Source organism: Galendromus occidentalis, unplaced genomic scaffold (assembly GCF_000255335.2).
Source record: "Galendromus occidentalis unplaced genomic scaffold, Mocc_1.1 scf7180000077527, whole genome shotgun sequence".
NCBI classification, from domain to species: Eukaryota; Metazoa; Arthropoda; class Arachnida; order Mesostigmata; family Phytoseiidae; genus Galendromus; species Galendromus occidentalis.
The window spans coordinates 1,023,128-1,043,090 of record NW_003805515.1 but is presented as its reverse complement, the minus strand read 5'-3'; the positions used below and the strand labels follow the sequence as shown (position 1 = coordinate 1,043,090).

Here is a 19,963-nt window from a genome sequence, read left to right as displayed (position 1 = left end):
GTCGCCTTTTTGCGGAGAGAAGGAGCTTCGCCGATCAGCAAGCTTTTCCCCGGCGGTACAGATCAAGAGTTCGGTCAACAGATAAATTACGTCCGTCGTTTATTTATTTATTCATTCATTTCCTCCGCCCTCCTTCGTGGAGATTCACCTGCGCATGGCATGACAACCTTGAACTGGGCACTTCTTACGGAACATCGTACCCTAGTCCCGAAGCCTCATAAATAGAACATTTCGATGTCGTCTGACATTTACTTCGTTTTTCGTCTTCGAGCGGTCGAAGCCCTCAAATCTCATCGTGGAACTCACAAACAAAATTAGTGTCAATAAGTCTACAATAGATCACTGCTGAGATTCAAACGGAAGCTCCCTATCGTTCTCAAACAGCGCAGCTCCCTTCTCTGGTGTTTTCGAGAGCTAACGTTCCGGGAGGGAACTAGATATTCCTCTGGAACTGAATGAACTAATGTTCCAGACGACTCGGCGACGCGGAGGATATTTAGTGTTTCTGGCAAGACCAGGCCACGAGTCTTACAATTGGTTTTTCGCCTAGAAGTTCTCGTAGTGGTGGATGAAATAGGGTAATTTCCTCGCTGTGTTGACGGTCTCCACCGACGCGTTTATCGTTTTGGTGAGCGCCGTTGGTCCACAAGAGAAAACGCCGACCTTGCTCACATACGCGTGTTGAGTCTGCACGAAACGAAGGAACGCCGTCATGTCGGGTCTGCCGAAATGATTGATAGCCTTCAGTCCGGTGAACATCGAATGATTCGAAATCCGTTGGAAGTGGTTCTCGCAAATGTACTGAAACGGCACAAAAAAAGAGAACGTCTTCGTTAGCATTTCCTAGTGCTCAGCAAGTGCTCACTCTGTTTCCCTCCGGGTGCTCCGAGGGCGGGTGAAGCCTTTCCTTTTTCGTTCGGATATTATTCACCCACTCTAAAATCTACAGGTGTGGCCCTCGAGCAGCTGCTCCGTTCTTTCTACTCGTCCCGTTTCTCCCTCTCCTGCGAATGCTCTCCGAAATAGCCGCTTCCGAGATTCACCATAGAGGAGAGTTTCAGCTGTCCGATAGGACTTCGGAGGTGTTTGCTCGAAAAACAAGCGACGCCCGATTCAAGTTTCGAGCCGCCCCGGGAACACATGCCTCCCGACCGCGGGAGCAGATCGCACTCACCAGCATTGTGGTTCGAAGATCGAACTTGTGGAAGAACTGCGTGATGAAAATATGTATTTCGAGGACGTTCGTGACGTCCTTACGCTCCACGTCCCGTAAAACATCTATGAACCATTCGAAGTGCTTGTGGGACGGACAGATCCAGAGGAAGTAAACCTGAATGAGGAGATGAACGCGTGTCGGAAAAAAGTGAACCTCTCGGGCCTGACTCCGACGATCCGAAGAGCGATGAAGGGTTTTACCTTTTTGCAGGCGACGCCCGAGTATCGATTGGTCGAAGTTCCGAAAACCAAATCGTTGAGGATGGACGCGTACGGGGTCACTCCGATGCCGCCTCCCACCATTACGGCTACCTCAAATTTGTACCTAAACACAGAAAAAGAAGCGTTGATTCGATTAGCGCTCTCTCGGGCATGTGGAGTTTTTCTGCTGTTTTCTTTCTTCGTTCCGTGTCTCCCGCCGCCTGTGCGGATCTGTATGTTTTCCGTCCTGTGGTTGTATGTGCGCCTGTGTTCGGCGGCGGCGGCGCGGCTGTCCGCCTGTTTGCCCGAGGCCAATTGAGGCAGGGAGACTTACCAATCTTGGTTTCCACCTCCAAAGGGCCCCTCGAGACGGATCTTGGGAGCGGCACGCTCGGGCAGGTTGTTTGGATCGAAGTAGTTTCGGAGCTTCCACGTCCATGGGCCCTGGGCCTTAACGTGGACCGAGAGGAAGTTATCGTGCGGCGCTGATGTGAGCGTCAGGGAGTGGTACTCGTTTGACCGGAATCCGGTGCATGATATGCGAACCTGCGGTTCAAGTTACTCGTTAGTTCATTCCTCCCTCCGCCGTGTGCCCGCTCGCGTGCTCCCTCGCTGGAGTTCGGTGTCCGCCACCGGAGGGGTCGACCGTCTGATTTAGGCTATCATCGGTCACCATAATTTAGGCTCGAGTGACGATTCAGTGGGGCCGCAGTCGTTCTCGCGCGTCAAGAGGCGCACATTGGGGCGAGCGAGAAAACGTGAGGCACATCGAAGGGAATAAAGGAGGATCGAGGAATCGGCGTTTGAAGAGCGAAGGCTGTCAGCGGGAGAAATCGTTCCCGAGTTCCCGTACGTACTCACCCATTGACCGGAAAGATATTTAAAGCTCGGGGGCCGCGCAAACTTGACCTTCGTCACATCGCTGGGCAGCAGATCGGTTTTGAGGACCTCGAGCTCCATGAACTTGGTTTGGAGAGAGACGACCTTGTCGAGTACGAAAAAGATTCCTGGGATTATGAAGAAGATCCAGAACCGGGGACTCTGCAAATGGGAAGAACGGGATTAGCTGCGTCAGGTGGCGTCACGGAAACGAACGAGGCGAGAGAGATCAGGCGGGGAAGGTAGCCGCTCTGCGGATCCCCTTCTCCTTCAAATCCCTCCTTCCACATTCCCGGTTCGAAAGACGCTCTCTGCGCTCTAACGAGAGCTGTCATGGAAAGCTGTCGACTGTCAATGCGTTGAAAGGGAAGTAAGAAGAAAGTAAGTGAGTGAGCCGGAGAAGATCGATGCCCGCATACCCGCGTACGACTCACCCCGGTCAACTTGGCTTGTCCGTGGAGAAGGCACAGAATGTAGAATAGATAGTAGAGTTTATGGGTGGACCAGAAGTAGCTGTAGGCTTTCTGACGGATCCTCGGGTGGGCGAACACGTAAATCACGCTTAGCACGACGTAGAGCATGAGTCCGGTCGTCCCGGTTATCGTCTGGAACACCCAGAAGGAGAACTGCGACTTGAAGTCCGAGTCGAATTGCATCTCCTTCGTCATGCACCTCAGGTGCTCCGCCGGCTGGGTCGAGACATGGTAGAAGTTGATGTAGTGGCCGACCGTGTGGATGACTGTGGACGGGGCGAATATTATTCCTCGACGGCTCGCAACCACATTTTTGAAAATAGGATTTAGGTAACTTGCAATAATTCGAAATTCGGTTCTCGACTATTGAGCCGAAGGTGGAGAGCTCACAGGAAAATACCGCTCCGGTGTACGCCACGATCTTGTGGAACTGCACATGCGAGTCGAGCGGTATGTACTGCTGGATCGGTGTTTCTCGAACTCTCGTAATCAGGTTTCTGCACATCGTCAGGAGTAGCACGCTGTAGGCAAATGATAGAGATGCCGCCGAACCTCTGGTAATGGCGATTCCCGCCCCCATAACGTGACGCAGATCCATATGCTCTGCCTGATAGGCGTAATCTGAAAGAATCCCGAGTTTCAGAGCCCGCTCCGGTTCAAATATATCCATTCCGAGTTTTTATCAGCCCGCCGCCGGGAACTCCCCGAGGCAGCCATGCTTCCCCGAAAGAGGAAAAAGACGTTCGTTGTCACGAGGGTCGAAGAAGCAAACTCACAGAAGTAGCGCTCGAAGAATAAAACGAACGTCGTGACGTAGAAAACGAACAGGTAGAATATGTGCTGGCGGTTCTCCTCGAGGAAAGTCGCGATCTCATTCCATTTTTGAACCATCTTCGAAGGTCGCGGCTCATAGTTCTGAGGGATTTGGAAAGAAGTCATACGAGCAACGTTCGTTGATGTGTCCAGGAAGTTTTGGTTGGCTCCTAAAATTGAAAAGTTTCGCAATGTCAAACTCCATGTCAAACTTCGCGGTTGCTCATCGCGCGAAACACCTGGGGAAAGTTTTTCGATGCCACGGCTTCGCGTATCCAGCTCTCGGATATGACATTATCAGGATCGGCGAAACACGAGCTCGCGGACCGACGACGAGTCTACACACATACATATACCTGCTCGAACCCGGAGAGTTCGAGCGAGAATACTCCTTGGGTGGGAAGGATAAGACGACGCTGGACCGACGACGAGAAGCGGGGGTCAGCAATCAATTACCAGCGACGGCGTCGCTCAAAACAATTGAGTTCCAACAGCGCAAGCGTCGGAAGCGGATTATTGACAGCTCGGATTAACCTTATTGACCGTACGAGGGTAATAGCCTCACCCTTGCAGTCGAGTCCGATGGCGATGAAGTCTCCACGATATTCCTTCATGATTGCCTTGAAGTCATCGTAGTCGAGTCGATCCTTATTTTCCAGTCCAGCAGTCGCGAACATGCCCTGGATGATTTCCATGGTCTGGTGTTCCGTCAAGGAATTGGCCTTGGCGATATCGACGAGCGATCTCAGCATCTTCGTGAGCTCCTCTTTGTCGATGACGCCGTTGCCGTCGTTGTCACACATATCGAAGATGATCCGGAATTTATCCTCAGATTTTCCCCTGCAACAGAATAATGCGCATTGACGACTGAATACGCGGGGGAGAGGAATGCTGCGAAAGAGGAGGCTTCGTTCGGTCTAGTCGTCCGGATCCCTTGATCCAATTCCATTCAACTTCTCTGCAGGCATGTTTGAAGCCGTACAAATTCGCTCACTTGCCTCTGGTCGTAATGTCTGTTATCATCAGGCGAGACTTTCTCAATGTACGCTGCGTTAAAGCTTGCTTGCTCTCGTGTGTGTGTGTATGTATGTACATACATATGTGTCTGTTTTGGACGAGGGTTCATCACCGCCGACCACTGGCACCAATGAAAGCCAGACGGAGCTCACCGCCGCGCGTAGTCCTTCCCTCAGCAGAAGCTGTGCAGTCCGCTCTTTATCGAAATTAATTACGATTACCGCCGCGTGGAGGCTGTCGCGGAAAGCTCTGATGTCCGCCCGAGCCCGTCCCGCAATGTTGAACCTCGGCTTAGGTGGGGAGTTCGGATCAGATCCGGCACCGACGGGGAACTTCTCCATCACGCGGCCGCTTGATGGAATAGAAACAAGGAGCGGGTTCGAGAGCGGCGAACCAAGAGGAAAATCCTCGGTTGCCAGGGAAAATCGAAGAGTTGTTGATTCATTTGCTCGTGCGTTCCGCCGCTGCTCGAGCCTCCTCTATCTTTATTGCCAGCGTTGTCGTCGTCTTCGCCGCTGTCGACGTCATCGAGCGAGGGGTTGTTGACATGCCGGCTGTCATTTGCTCCAGACAAAGGAGTGAGTCGCGACTCCTCAGAGGCCATCCTCCGCTACTCCGCACGGTCTCCCTGTGCTCCTTTTAGATAGTTCGCTGAAACTGGCCGTCCGACCGACGTCCGCCGGCTGACTGGTTGCTTGGCAGACAGGCAACGGGAGAAATCTGGCTGGTGCTCTTACCATCGTCGTGCTAGAGGAACGAGCTCCATTCCCCGCTCGGGTTACAAATTACACCACCGCGGATGAAGACACTGTTAGACGAGCAGAGGAACGGGGAGAGGGGAATTCTTGGATCACGAGAGAAGAACGATGCGACAAACGATGCGACACACCATGATAAGGAGGCGCGGCACGAGAAACCGAGGAGAAAACAGCGCTCGCAAGTTACGGCATGCCCGGAGCGTCGAACACATACGCTTGGCCAGACAAGCAAATAATTCCCGAGCTTTTTTGTGCCGAGTCACCTCGCTGTGCATCTCATTGAATGAACCCCCAGTGTTTTTTCCCCGATTGTCACGGCAGGACGGGCTGCGAAACGAGTCACGCCGACTGAGATTCAGCTGGGGCGGAAGGGACGGTTGCCGGGAACGAACGCTCGGGAAAACGGCGTTTTCTACAATAATTTCAGTGGACGAGAACTTTTTTCGGTTTCTACGTAGGGCTGAGCGTCAATGCTCGAGACGGCTCAGATAGAGTTATGTCTCTTGTCGGGAGGAAGGAGGATATCGAGCTGTGAAAGGAATCTCGGGGCTAACGCGCAAAAATACTTCCGCTGAGGCTGTCTGAACGCCCAGCTCCCGGTCGCCCTCCAGAATGCCTCGGGAGAAGTCATACCTCCCAAACGGTCTCGGAGCGACGAATATCGACGACTTCGAAGGCTTCCTCATCTCGTAAGCTCTTCCATCCTTCCAGCGAACTCGATTCGAGACGGGGGATGGGGGAGCAGGTCGAGTTCGACAGCTGTTTCTCACCTTGTGAAGAGTACGACCGTGTCGAGAAACTCTTGGAATGAAATTCGACCGTCCTTGTCCTTGTCGACGCAGTTGAACATTTGTTTGACGAATAGCGAGTCGGGTTTCATGCCCAGGGCCTCCGCGAACTCTCTCTTAGACAACGAGGTCCGCATTACCATGATGACGTCGTTTCCAACTTGTTCAAGTTTGCGTTTCTCGCCAGGTTTGAGTCCGAAGGTCTGAAAAATGCATGAGGAAAGTTTGTCTCGGCAGCCAATCAGCGGACGAATTCGCTCAGTTTACGGGTTCAAGGGATTACGCGAGAAGCCATAGCGAACTGAAGATCGTGTCAGCCAAAACGTCGGAGAACTTTCAAGTTCCGACCGTGCTCGCTGTCAGCAAGATTCGGAGCAACGAGGTGGCTGACTCGCAGATGGGAGTGCACAACCGAGCGAAAGAAGAGTCTGCGTCGCTCCTGCGTTGGGAATCCGCTCGCTCGCTCGCCCACCCGCTTGCCTAATTCATTATGAAACAGAAAACGGGAAAACCGAGTGAAAGGTGGAGGAAGGCAAGTGTAATGCATTCACTCACTAGAGCGTAAGCTTCCCTGAAGAAGTGCTCGAGACGCTTCTGGCGTTTCTCCTTCGTCTCGGCATTGGCCAGCATCAATTCGCTGAAAGAAGGTGAGGCAACCTGTGTTACAATATTCATTATGAGATATTTTTCTCTGCCGTCTCGACACGTGGCGACGTCCGTACTCCATGCAGTTAGTTGGAGTGCATGATCGCTACTCGCATTATTCATCGGGGATGAATAGAATAATACTCTCCTCCGAGGGTGGGCGTCGACGGAAGGTCATCTTGCTAGATAAGCATAAGTCTTTCCCGACGCTCTCCTCCCCGATCATATGGTTTTAATATTTCCTCGCCGATTCAATCCAACGCTCTGACTTCGAGGTACGTACCGGCTCGTGCTCATGCATTCCATGGTCTTCTTGTGATCCACCAAGAATTTCTCCAACTTGCTCAGGAATTTCTTCCGAGAATGCTCCGAGTCGAATTGGAGAACCTGCGAGGGGGAACAAAAAATATAAAAGGCTTTCGGAAACCAGAAACTCGGAGCAGTCGGAGGAGAGCTCTTATTAACAGGACAATGAAATTCAGAGCCATCTGACTCGATTTTCGAAGTGCTCGGTCTTCGTCAGAAGAAGAGAGAACTTCTCAGGAACTCTGTCCTCACGAGATTCGAATTCCCGGAGACTCAGAAAGCGCGGACGAGCTCGGCGAGAGAATTCGCTTCCGGGCGTCGATCGACAGTCGAATTTCATGCCCAAGTCCTCGGCGAGCTCGACTGATCGAGGGAGTGTTCCCTCTGCTCGCCATGAGAATTATTGCGCAGTCATGACGTGAGCTAAACTCGGAAGGCTTAAGCCTGCCTGTGAAACGACGAGGAGATCGAGCGATGGGAAAAAACAGAACTATGGCGAAAATCCGCCTCTGGGCCCCGCATCAGGTGGACGGATCAGAGTTCGGAATCGGTTCCGATCGATACGTATTTCTGCCCATTTCTTTATTATACGATCCGGAAAGGGTATATTTCCTCGCGGGAGTTCTCGGAGGCGATCCCATTGGAGGTCCGGACATACGCAATCGATCCTCACCAAGTCATGATCCATTGGACTCCTGATCAGACACATCGGCTTCCGGGTCGTGTCCGAGGTGACCTGGACGATGAGCTGAGGAACGCTCGAGAACGAGACTTTGCGCAGCACCTCGCCCTTCCGGTTGACAGTATAAACGCTCTCGTCCGGTCCGATCTTGACTTTGACAAATCGCTTGTGGTTCTGGTGCAGCCATTCCTTGACATCTGTTGAAACGAGAAGAAGACCACCACTTAGAGCAGCAGCGATATCAGCACCAAACGAAAATGACAAACCCGACAAATCGGATCGAGCCACCGAGCGGGGAGCGCGGTCTGGGCTTCGAAAAGAACAGCGAAAAGCAGAAGAGAGAAATCTTCGTCCGGGCCAAACTATCCTGGCAGGAAGACCATTCTAATTGCATCGGAGCCTCGACTCGACCGATCGACGCGGAACAGCAAGCGCGAAAATACAGACGCGAAAAAGATGTCAAGTATAACGTACACAGCTTATCCTGGGCTTTTCCTTTCTTGACAATGTCCTTCTTTTTGATGTCCCGTCGACGTTTGTTCTGCAGTTTGATGACACCGTAGCCGGCCATCCCACAAACTGTAACACAAGAAAAAGCGGATTTAGAGTCGACGACCGAGAGAAGCGGACTCTGAATTCTTCCGAGTCGTCGTTCGTTCGTTCCTCGGACGTTTTTCTTCCGTTTCTCCTAAATTTCGTTTCCGGTCCGCTCGCCGCGGCGAAATGTGCGCCGCCGCCTCGCCGGCCGGTTCACTGCCAAACCAGCGAGGCGCGCCGTACTACACCATGCGGCGATAGCGACAGAGTCAGCCAAGTGGAAGCGGACCTGTCACCGCTCATTCGACCAAATGACAATCTCCGACGGTGAAACTTCGGACGCGAGCGTTTGTCGCATCTATTTTTCTGCAATGTGGAGAATATGGAGCCCGATGTGCGGCTGAAGTGTTGCGACCGATTGATCGCCAAGCCAACAAATCGATTCTCCCACGGGGGGAGCCGAAAACTCCTGCACGAACGCTGCTTCATGCGGATGAGTCTCCGGCCAGAAATTCTCCTCCCGATAACGTTCACGCTATCGACAAACAGCTAATCGAGTTTTGAACTCTGGTCTTCAACGGCCGGTCAACGGTGACAGGACACGACAATCACTGAAGTATAGCAGATGGAAACGCCGAGCCACCGTCGGAGCAGGGCTCACGCGGGGTCGGCAGGGAGCAACTCACTAATTGGGATGAAAGCCAAAATTAGGCAGCAGTAGATGTAAACAACTTCGTTTCCTCGGAAGTAATCCCAGCCTTCGAGTATCATGCATGGTTCAAGGACGGTGCTGTTGATCTGCGCTGGCTGAGGGCAAGGATCGCCTGAGGGAAAAGGAGAAAATGAGCGACTAAATACTTTCCATATTGACGGCCCAGGTCAAGACGTCAAGACACTAGTTCTGGGATGGAATAATCATCGCCAGCGCTCAGCATCAAGCAACCTGACGGGCCACAAAGGACATTCTCTATCGTTGGAACCGCATCCTGAGATATTTGACGGATATAAGTATTTCATTGACATCGGCTATTGTCCCAATCAGCGATTATTGAACAGCCGAGATGGGGAAAATCGTTGATAATAACGACTTGGGCGGTCACGCAGGCAGACGGGCGTCGTAACAAGCAAAGATCATGGGGGGTGAATGAGGAGGAGCAGCGGGCGACAACGCCGACAGAGGCAATCATCTTGCCACTTTCGGTACAGGAAGTCTTCCCAGGAGAAATCGACGACGAGATCGGAGGCCTCATCGTCGCCTCCGCTCGCCTCCGGCTCGCTGTTCATACATAGACGACTCGATCCCGCGGCTGCAAACGGTCCCTAAAGGAACATCTTGCCCGGTCATCGGCCAGTTCGGCAGTTGCCAACCGACCACTCACAAGGCAAACCCCGGACCCAGCGAACCGGATAGTTTCACCGATGGGATGGCGGTGCTGCTCCCCTCGGCTCCGGACCCCCAGGCCCCCGCTTCCATCGCCCCTCTCCCCTTCGAAACGTCCCTGAATGGGAGGTATTCCGGCCGCTGCTAGACAGGCAGTTCGGTGCATTGAGGGAGGTAATCTTCCGTTGAATGGTGTCCGCAAGAATCTTTAACGACGCGTACCTTCACCGTGGATGAACACGTTCCTCTGTATGGCTTCGGGAGAAATGTTGTCGGAGGCGTTGACGATGACGTCCCACAACGTGATTTTCCTAATGTTCTCGATTTCTTCCCTCGTAAATAGACCGTTGTTGGTGTTCTCGAACCAGAATCTGTCGGCATCCCGAATCCGCTCGAACTGTTCCTTGATGATCTTCCGGAAGAGCTCTCCCGGTCGACCGCCCTCCGACTCGAGCATCCCGCCGACGAAGAGATCGATATTATTCAAGTTACCCTTGTAGAGCGTGTACAATCGCTCGATGAGCTGCAAGGTCATAGAGAGAACATGGTTAGATCAGAATCCTACTCCTCCTCGTCGTCGTCGTCGTCGTCTTCGTCTTTTTATTGCTTCCACGAACAGAGACGCGGAGCCGCAGGAACGCGTTTCTGAGCAGACTCGGCCAGGCAGAACCGACCGGCTGAGCCGACCAGTAGCACTCCAATCTGCCCCCGTGTGAGAAATGAGTGCGTGAGCACAATTGCGCCATTTGTCCTGAAATTATATCCGCCCTGGGCGACCCTGGACGTCTCTGTACGACTGAGTCCAGCAGGCGAGCGAGCCGCCGGTCGGCCCGCCAAACAGGCTCGAGCTCGCCGGTCGAGGAGCCCCACTCCTCCATTTCGCTAACCAACCATCTACGGGAGTAAAGAAGCGAGCCGAGAGACAGGCGCACGGCCAGGCAGAGCCACGACTCGATAAATTGGACAAACCTCTTGATTTGCAGATTTGAGCTTTCCACCGATGGCTTGCCAGTCCAATACGGGATCGAGATTGAAGTATTTCCGTACGGTGTTGTAGTCCGGTAGACCGCTGTCACGTCCACGCATAATATCCAATGCCGCCAAATCTCTGCGGCTGAATTCCATCGGACCGAACAACTTGTCTGCAATGGAAAATTTGTCAGAAGACGATGGCAAAGTCAATCGGTTTCACTTGAGAATCTCGGGAGTCGTTGACCAAGACAGGAGGCCGCCAACGAGAGGCCTACGGTCCAGGGCAGGGGTTCCAAAATCGTGGTCCGTGGGGCCTCGTATTGTGACCCGGAAGTATCTCTCCACGAACTCGGCGCTAGGTCAATCCCGAGGGCTCTGCGACAGCCAGAGCGCGGAGCATCGTTTATTTCGTTCCACGAAAAGTACTTGAGGAACCTCGGTGCCGAGGGCAGCAGATCATGCATTTTCTCGCTCCTCGCATTCCTCGTTTTGGACAAGACGTCAACTTCTCCATACGGAAGCGAGGCCCACGGGTTCCCCCGGCGCTCATATATGGCCAGCCAAATTTCCAAGTTCGGCACCCCAGGTCTAGGGCATAAGGAGTGACGATCGACATTAAGTAGGTAGCGAGAGCCGCGGCATCGGCGGTGAGCAACGACATAATTGCTCCTCTCCTTTGATGCGGCTCCGAGCCGGAGCTTCTGAACGAGGATGAGACCGAAGGAGAAAAAGAAGGAGGACGGAAGACGCCCCCTTATCTAGCTCGTCGGCCGGCCAGCCAACACGCTGCTTGATTAATGCCTACACTTCGCCCGGCCATCATCCAACTACTTCTACAACTGCTGCTGCTTCTCCGACGTCTTATCGCGAGGACGAGCGATGGGCTAGAGTGAAGCTCGCGAGAGTTGGAGAGCAACCCCACGAGAAACAAAGAAAGCAAGAAAAATAACAGATAAGACAGGCCCCGCCGTCGCTTCTGCTGTTGCCGATGTCGAAGGTAGCGTGGGAGGCGACCCTACTCACCTCGAACATCCGAGCACATGACGTGATCTTCTTTCTCGGCGATTTGTGACGACATTCCCATCAGAAGTTCGTCGATGCCATTTTCGAGAAGCACTTCCTCGGACAGCCACCACGTTGAGCACATTCGCATCGCGCTTCGGCCCGTCCTGGTTTTCGGGAATGTGCAATTAGCGGTCCTGAAAATTGGGATGCAACGATGACAAAACGCTCCCCGGTCTCGTCCGATATCTTCGGAGGCTCTCTGGAAATCTCGGCAGTACAGCGATCATAGCAGCACAGAATGTGCGAGCCGTATTATTCTCACAACTATCGCCGGGTTGGCTAGTTTTTTTTTTTCTCAACATCAATCCGCGTATCACATGACTCTCCGCTCTTGGTTGCGTTCGGCGTGAGATTGCTCCAGGTGGGATTTCGGCTGATGAATGTTAATCCAGAATACAAATGGAATTCCTGACGTTCTAATAAACGTCGGCCGTCGATGACTTCTTTCATCATCGGCACGCCCGGGAGCGAACGGGGAACTTTCCGAGCCGATCAAGCGCTCCGAGAACTTCGAGCTGCCGCAGCAATAAAGCTATTGAGAGCGAATCCATTGACGAACACGAGAACGATCAGACGAACGAATGAGCTCGGAGAGAAAAAGAGCCCGCCAGCTTGAGAATCGAGAACGAGTTGTCAAAGTAGTGCGGGCATCCGCGGGAAGGTGCGGAAACGGTGCTCCCTCCGTCGTCCCTTTGCCTCCCTTGCGAGATTCCTGTCTTTCATGGCGCTCACTTCCATTGCGAAATTCGTTCTCCAAAAATACGAGCCGATCCTTCCGGCTGCCTTCGTCCTCTTTTCGCCAGCCCTCGAGTATAGCTGCTTCTCCCGCTCCTCGTTCCTCTCTGGCCCCGGTACACCTCATCAGGACGTACAGGCGCGCATTAGGATAACGTTCTGATCATCATTCGAAGCCGTGATCAAGCGATCCATCGTGAGGTTTGTGGGAATGATTCGAATAAAGTCTATAGACGATTGAAATCCGTCATTGAGTATGTTGTCCCGCGGACGGCACACAGCTTGCGAGTCTAGAAAAGGTCGAATGATGATAAAGCAGCAAACCTTCGATACAGTCCCGGCGGGATCGAGGTATGACTGAAACGGAACGCAGCAGACTGGAACTCGTGGCTGATCCCTGGATGCACGTCGGGCTTGTAGCCACGGTAAGGAGAAACAGGCTCGTCGAGAAGTGTGGGCACGTATTCGTACATGATGATGTTCTGGAAAGCAAAGGAAGTTTCGCTAACTTAACGGAATCTGTATCGTCCCCACTCGAAACGTGATCGCGCTCCCCGGATATTTCCACTTTTTCCCGCCTTCGAGGTCGTTTATCATTCACCATGACAACTGACTCGATATGCAAGCGTTCGGGAACGAGATTGTCTCGCAGGACATCACGGGGCACCGCTTGAGGTACGCGTTGCGCTGTGAGTGACTTAATGGCTTCTTCTGAAAGACTACCGGAATTCCGCCCTCGCCTCAATCGGCTCCCTCGGTCCCCTTGTGAGGAGCTGTCACCGTTACACCGAGGGAACTGCGCCATACACGAGGGGAGGAGGGTTGCTCGGCTGCTTAGTTGGTTCGTTGGTTGGCTGTCCGGCTGACAGGGCTCCTTATCTGTCACACAATGTGTCATTCATTCCTCCGCCCGCCCGTCCATCCATTCATCTGCTCTCGTTCTTCACTTTGATTCTTGCCTATTGCTACAGCGTTCGGTCGGACGCTGGGGTTGCTCGAACTGATGGAAATCGAGGTATCACCTCGCACGAGATGGAGGCGCTTCAGCACGGTGGTAGCGTGGGGTTGAAGCTTGTTTAGAGACGGGAACAAGGACGAGGTCAGGATGGAAGTTCGTCGCGTTGCTCATTACCCTTCGCCTGAATCGAGCAATTTCGAGAGCGTTCCCTAAGCCCGGAGCTTCCGACGGGCCGACCCATCCCTTTGCTCGCTCGGTCCCGTGACCAGCACCCCCTGTCGACTCGCGCCCTGGCACATCCGACTCTGCCGTCGTCTCCTGGTGCCAACGCAGGCGAACTTTCCAGCTGATTCGCACGAAAAGCGCCGCCACGCTCGCGCATATGCCACATACATGCATGCAGGAGATGAACATAATCAGTGCAAAGCGCCTTCTGGATTCTTTCCATCAGCGACTCTGCGCGCTTTCCCGGCTCGCGGGAAATCCCTCGCAACCCCTCGTGGTGCCTATCGCCGCGAGATGAGGACCCCGGATCCCGGAGGATTGAACGCTATCCTTCCAAAAATGCTCACCTGTAACGACGCGATGACCCAACGTCTTGCGTAGAGGAAGATTTCCTCATCGCTCCAATCGGGATGATCCCTGAACGCTCTCTTGGCGAGAACATTGTGCCAGCGATGGAAAAGTATGCCAAAAGCCAAGATCCCGGGATTCTGATTCGTCCGAGGATCTCCGAGAACTACAGGAATAGAACGTTAATGATTCGTGGCGTTGGAACCGATGGGGGTCGAGTAGACATGGACAGAAGCATGCATGCGACGAGAACAATCGGTTTTAGTTGGACGTCAAATTTTTTTTTTCGTGTGAGTCTGTCATGCACGGAGCGAATCGACTGACATCAATCGAAGGTTAGCTCATTGTTCGGTGTTACTATCCGCATTCGGAGTGTGTTCGGCTCAATCGTGTCCGTGTGCGTACATCGGTGAATCTAGGGGGAGACCTAAGCAAGCCTCATCGCCCTTGATGGTTCTCGGTGAGGACCTATATAAATGTACGCCGCGGAGAACATTCAGACGAATGCTTATCGTCCATGTCCAGCCTAGGCATACATACATACAAACATAAACACAACGAGTCTGCGGGGAATGCCCTGGAACGATCCGCTGAGTCCGAGCTTTCACCTCATGAGTTCGCCCTCACAGGTTGGCCGGAACGACTTATCGCTGAACTAACGATTGGGGCTCCGGTAACGAATCTCTGCGTAGAACCTCCGCCGATCAAGCGACGTCGGGGGAACGGACGGTCTCGCGACGGGCAGATGAACCCGCGGGAGCTTGAGGGAAGGGAGATGAAACTCGATTCACCCGAGCGATGTTCACTCGAGAGATGGACGGCTGTCAATAGACGCGCCGATTCGGACTGCCTCGCCGGTCGTTCTCGATGTACGCTCCACGATATAGCAAGGTATGTCGATGGAACATCTGAGTGATAAGGTCCCCGAGGATGTGAAATTGAAGAGGTTTTCTGCGAAGCGGCATCCCGATCGTCGAAATTATTTCCAGGAGCTCCGAAGCGTACTTCTCGAATATTCATTGAGGAGAACCTGGTGGAATCGTATTATCCTCCACGAGCTGAACATCGAGCGGAGTGAGCTCTAGGAAAATAAGCGCGTCCGGGCAACTATGTATTATTATATCAATATTCAGCTACACACAAGAGGCAGTGCCTCTGAGGCACGCATCCACCGAGAAGCGGTGGCCGTCAACGCGAGCGGGGTACTTTTTCGTCATCACCGCTCCGAGGGTGTAGAACCAAAACAATTAGACCCCCGATCTCTCGAAGGAGCAAAGATCGACTATCCGCCGGCCGGCTGAGCTGGAGGAAGGTCAGGAACTCGTCGGGCGATAGATCGAATTTATTATAAGCGTGGAAAGACTAAATTTCATAAATCAGACATCCCGTTTGGTGGGCCACCGTAGGCGGGTGAGTGAGTGGTCTGTTGGGCTAGTAAGTTAGTGTCAGTTCCTCCGAGTAAGCTGTCCTCCCAAATCCTAAGCTCAACCTGGAGCGCTTCCGCCTCCGCTGCGGGAGACTACTAGAGTGAATTAAGAAGAGGCGAAATAGTCGTGCGACTTTACGCCCAACAGCTATCCTATTTTGAATCATTTGAGTTGATATCGGACTCCCCCTCCTAGGGTCCCGCGGATGCGCCACACTGAAGCCGAACACCAGACAGTGAACAAACCGACCGAGCTCACAAACAACACATGAGAATCAAGCAAACGAAACAACCTCGACAACATCGAAAGCATTCAACTGCTGTCGGACATGCGGCCGATCGCACGCGTAAGAACCGTCCACCAAATGATTGCAGCCATGCTCAGGCACGACGTGGACTACAATTTCCGTCTCAGCAATTTTGCAAATTGGCACTTACTGAACATTCTCTCTGGATTCATAATGCCCAGGTAGCGGGCGGGTGGCGAATTAAACAGTGGAACCCTCTCTCTATTTCGCGGGGGCAACTTGCCTTCGGTTGTACGAAAAGTACCGTTTTTGAACGATCTCATCGTGTTCACCCACGTCTCCGATGTTGAATAAACGAAGCTGCCGTCTATCCACGACGTTCCCATGTTGATCTGGAAATCGGAAAAATTGACACAGCGCCTCAATTGAGCCCGTAGAACTGATTAGCAGACAATCGGTTGTTCCGATAGATCGGGATTCGATTGAGTCGGCAGGATGGAGATCTCCAATGAGCCGAGCGTGTAGCAAAGTCTACGAGAAACACCCCTCTGTGACATTGCGCTACTAGTCAACCCCTGGGAATTTTGCGATGGCGGTCGAGCTCGGCAATACAGGTTTCAGGGGATTGCCGAAGGATTCGTGCTAAGGTAATTGCCGTAGGCTCTTTTTGGCATCCAGACGGGCGCTTCAGCCCTCGGCAACCGAACTTGTTCCGCCACCGGCTGACTGGGAAAATCCCAGCGAATTTCTTGGGTATGCTACACGGCACACGGCTGCGGCGAAGCAAATAAAGGGAAATCCGAATGCATGGGGCAAATACAACTTCGCTCAGGGAAAGGGTACCACGAGGACCTCGAGAAAAGAGAAACAAGAGTAGGTGGTCCCGGCAGTGTTCGGTTTCTTCACGGCGCCACACGGTACTTCGATCTCGTTCGAGGGTGATTCGTTCAATCGTTAAGAGCTCATTTCCGAACGATGAGGCTCCGAGCTTCTCCCCAACCTACAGCGAGGGCTCGACACGACGACGACGATGGCTCGTTCATGAGGATAAAACATGTTTCAATATCGGGACTTTGTCATCATTTGCAAAAAATCGTTCCGGCTTACGACGCGCACGAGATTTTTTATGGGTCTGTGTATGTTCAAATTTCACAATGGATCTCACGTACCTGTTCTCTCGGGTTATTCGGTGACTGACCCGTCTTGGCGTCGTATATGGCTCGATGGAAAGGCATGAACTTCTCGCCGCGGCATTTTTTATCATACATTTCGTCACACCGATTGATTTTTATGCGATGGAACTCAATTGGACAACCAGGCTCGCTGGCCATAAGCACTTCACTAGATATCATTTGGCCTGAAAGACAAAGCTGTGATGTGATCATCGGTCTCCAATGCGAGAATTCGCTCCTCTCGAGGGGATGTGCGAATTCTAGACCCCTTCCAGCTGTTTTGTCATCAGTCATCATTACATGAACCTAAAGTACAGATATACCGGATGGTCTCCGACTTCTTAAATGGACCCACGCGGCAAGGGCCGGCTGAGTTCCTCTCATCAATACTATGGACATATATCATATATGTACGCTTCGCTTAACGAAGCCAAGACTCCCGAACTTACCGAAGAAAACGAAGAGAACAGTTAGATTACGCACTGAGGGCAAACCATCCTCGCCTTTCATCAGTGCCTGACTTAGAATCCGAGGACTGGGCCGGTCCTCGCCGGCAATCATGTAAACTCCGTCTGCGTACGAAGATGGAGCCTTCCGCACCAGTTGACTCTCTGTAAGAAATTCTACCTTCAGAACAAGTTTCTCTCGTGACTCGTGAGCGCGCCTCGATGTTCATCGGCATCCAGAGATTCCCTGGGTGTCCGCAGACGGTTCTCCGGCAAGTCCCAGGCAATGAGCAACTGCGACAAACGATTCCCTGTGCAAACAAGATGTGCGAAATATTTATACGTCGATTTCCTCTCGAGTATGTGAAATTCCAGTTTGATCAGATCCGCGCCGGCATCATTGGAACATCGCTCGGCTCTCCTCCGGGGAACCATCCACGAGACCGATCTTCCGGAAGAAATGGGTTTCAGGTATTTTTCTCGGAGAAGCTCCTCTAAAATCGTGCGGAGATTCTCGGGATTTGTTGCTGGCTGTGGTCCAAGTGAATTCGCGGCCGATGCTGCGGTGGTCCATCGAAGCTTACGCTCGTCGGTGGACCGAGCCGGCCGGCCGGCCGGCACCGCCATTTACTGCGCTCCCAGTAGCGGAATGTTTCTCGGAGGATCAGCAGTTCCGAGGTCTCGTGGCCTCAGCGGGGATAATCACAACTTCCTCGTACTGGGCCACCTGATGTAGGTTAGAAATCTCTCCTCTACTTCGCGAAGCCGCTACGAGCGGCGAAGGAGGGGTAGAATGAGGAGTATTCTTCGGGAAACAGTAAGCGGGAGGTCCGTGGGAACCGCGGTTTCAGACTGCGAAGATCCGTAGGCGCGGACGTCGCGAAACTCGATCAGTAGTTCATTCGGTCCCTGTGGGCTCTCCCGTTGGGAGTGGATGCTCCACTCGAACTATTAGTATTGACGGTGACAGCCTGATTCGAAATTCTAACGCAACCGCGATTGCTGCACGGAACACGGATCAAACATGAAGCGCTTTGACGATCTTGAGCGTCGGTCCCTCGGACCTCATCGCGGATACTCAGGAGAAGAGACCCACTTTGTGGACCTACCATGTCCGATGATTGACTGGGTAAGACACCGTCCGAAAAGCGGACCTGCGGCCGTGGAAGGGCCGGCGGTATAAAAAGTGTCTATATGGAATCTTCTCCGATGATTACATCAAGGATTGGTCTTTCTGGTGGACCGCTAGTTGCATAAATGGCAGACAAACAAGCCAAGTGGTAAGCCAACCGTAACGATGCCGCAGTTGCAATGAGATCCGATCTCATTCCAGACGTTTCGCGATATGGGCGCGAGAAAGCGAACGAGAAGGCTTCTTTGTGACTCGCGTGCTGTCTTGCTTTGGTGATGGGCGTTGGCGGTCGATATCATGCGATTAATCGAAAACATTTCATCAAGGGACCCTTGCCAACTCGGGCTCGCGAATTCGATTGCCGTGGAAGAAGCCGGGCATCGCTGTCGATCCAAGTAGAACAGCCTGTCCGGTCGCTCACACCATGGACGGCGATATGAACGATGACTCCGATGTGCTCCTCGCTATTTCATAAGTCGGCGTCGCCGCTGCCTTATCCGACACAGTCTACACCGTGCAGAAAGCAATCGTATCGTTCTCCACTTGCGGTCTCTGGACGCTCGTCCGTGTAGGAAGGATAATTTTTATCCTTACCAGGTACTTATCACAATATATGTATTCCCTCTGGATGCCAACCGTGTTTTTCTTTGCATGTTCGAATCAGTGTCCGCGAACCTACTACGGTGTTCTACTTGGCCAGGGTCACGATTCTTTGACAGATCATCCTGTGGGCCTGACGGCGATCGATTCCTTGTCATCCTGTAACTCTGCCAGGGATGGATCGAGTCATCGCTTGGACATCGACATGGTAAGCGAGTACACACGAATCGGTCTCGTCCGAGCAGTTGTCACATCCATTCTTCTTCTGCAACTTCCAGACTATCCTAATTGACCGCTGTACAGAGGACACACTGGATGCATGGGGGACGAAGGGATGAATTTCGCAATGATTCCCCGCTGAGCCAAGAAGGGATGGATAGATCCTCTGTGGGCAAGGTAACACCCTCGGGAGACTCCGTTGAATACTCTATCGAGAGAATATCGACAGCTTTCGATGAACCATGAATTCTTTGATATAATACGATAATAATCAGCGGCCCGGAATGTCGAGAAAACTCCTGGGAACGTGAGAGCATTCCAATCATCTTTGAATGGGGAGCAAAGGAACCCCGGAACCCGACGACCAAGCGCGAAGGCATCTGACTACCAGTTGGAGCTGTTTCCAATAATATCAAGAATGGTATCCCCGAAACATGCAAAGTTCGTCTGTGGTCCTTCCCATTTTGAATGGGACCGAGAAGTCTCGTCAGGTCATGCCGTGAAGAGGACAATGGTTTCCTCTGTCTTCTATCATTCCCCCCTGTCCTCCTGTCTCTTTGAAGGAATATTGCAGAGAACAAGATAAGAAAGTTCAGAATTTATGGTGGTTCGCATGGTATACTTTTCGAGGCAACAGCTCCTTTAAAGTCAGCGCAAACAGAGCGAGCTGTATATATCGTCTTAGCTGGCGAATTTCAAGATAAACGGATTCGACCCCGGGA

At 52.6% G+C, this 19,963-nt stretch overlaps 1 protein-coding gene across 1 annotated transcript in view; it reads right to left on the bottom strand.

Moving 5' to 3' along the window:
• Positions 1-378: 378 nt before the first annotated feature.
• The window catches only part of Duox (dual oxidase), a 45,906-nt gene continuing 26,321 nt past the window's right edge, over positions 379-19,963 (bottom strand). Inside the window, exons 3-25 of the mRNA XM_003748004.2 lie at positions 17,294-17,455; positions 16,842-17,029; positions 15,863-16,064; positions 13,998-14,164; positions 12,792-12,949; positions 11,691-11,866; positions 10,665-10,837; positions 9,918-10,218; positions 9,001-9,138; positions 8,252-8,356; positions 7,769-7,974; positions 7,073-7,176; positions 6,700-6,781; positions 6,127-6,347; positions 4,147-4,421; positions 3,545-3,751; positions 3,159-3,389; positions 2,730-3,034; positions 2,278-2,457; positions 1,751-1,962; positions 1,417-1,540; positions 1,175-1,330; positions 379-801 (exon numbers count right to left, since the gene is read on the bottom strand). Coding sequence (XP_003748052.1) covers positions 547-801; positions 1,175-1,330; positions 1,417-1,540; positions 1,751-1,962; positions 2,278-2,457; positions 2,730-3,034; positions 3,159-3,389; positions 3,545-3,751; positions 4,147-4,421; positions 6,127-6,347; positions 6,700-6,781; positions 7,073-7,176; positions 7,769-7,974; positions 8,252-8,356; positions 9,001-9,138; positions 9,918-10,218; positions 10,665-10,837; positions 11,691-11,866; positions 12,792-12,949; positions 13,998-14,164; positions 15,863-16,064; positions 16,842-17,029; positions 17,294-17,455 — 4,328 coding nt within the window. The 3' untranslated portion in view covers positions 379-546. The remainder of the gene's footprint in view (positions 802-1,174; positions 1,331-1,416; positions 1,541-1,750; positions 1,963-2,277; positions 2,458-2,729; positions 3,035-3,158; positions 3,390-3,544; positions 3,752-4,146; positions 4,422-6,126; positions 6,348-6,699; positions 6,782-7,072; positions 7,177-7,768; positions 7,975-8,251; positions 8,357-9,000; positions 9,139-9,917; positions 10,219-10,664; positions 10,838-11,690; positions 11,867-12,791; positions 12,950-13,997; positions 14,165-15,862; positions 16,065-16,841; positions 17,030-17,293; positions 17,456-19,963) is intronic.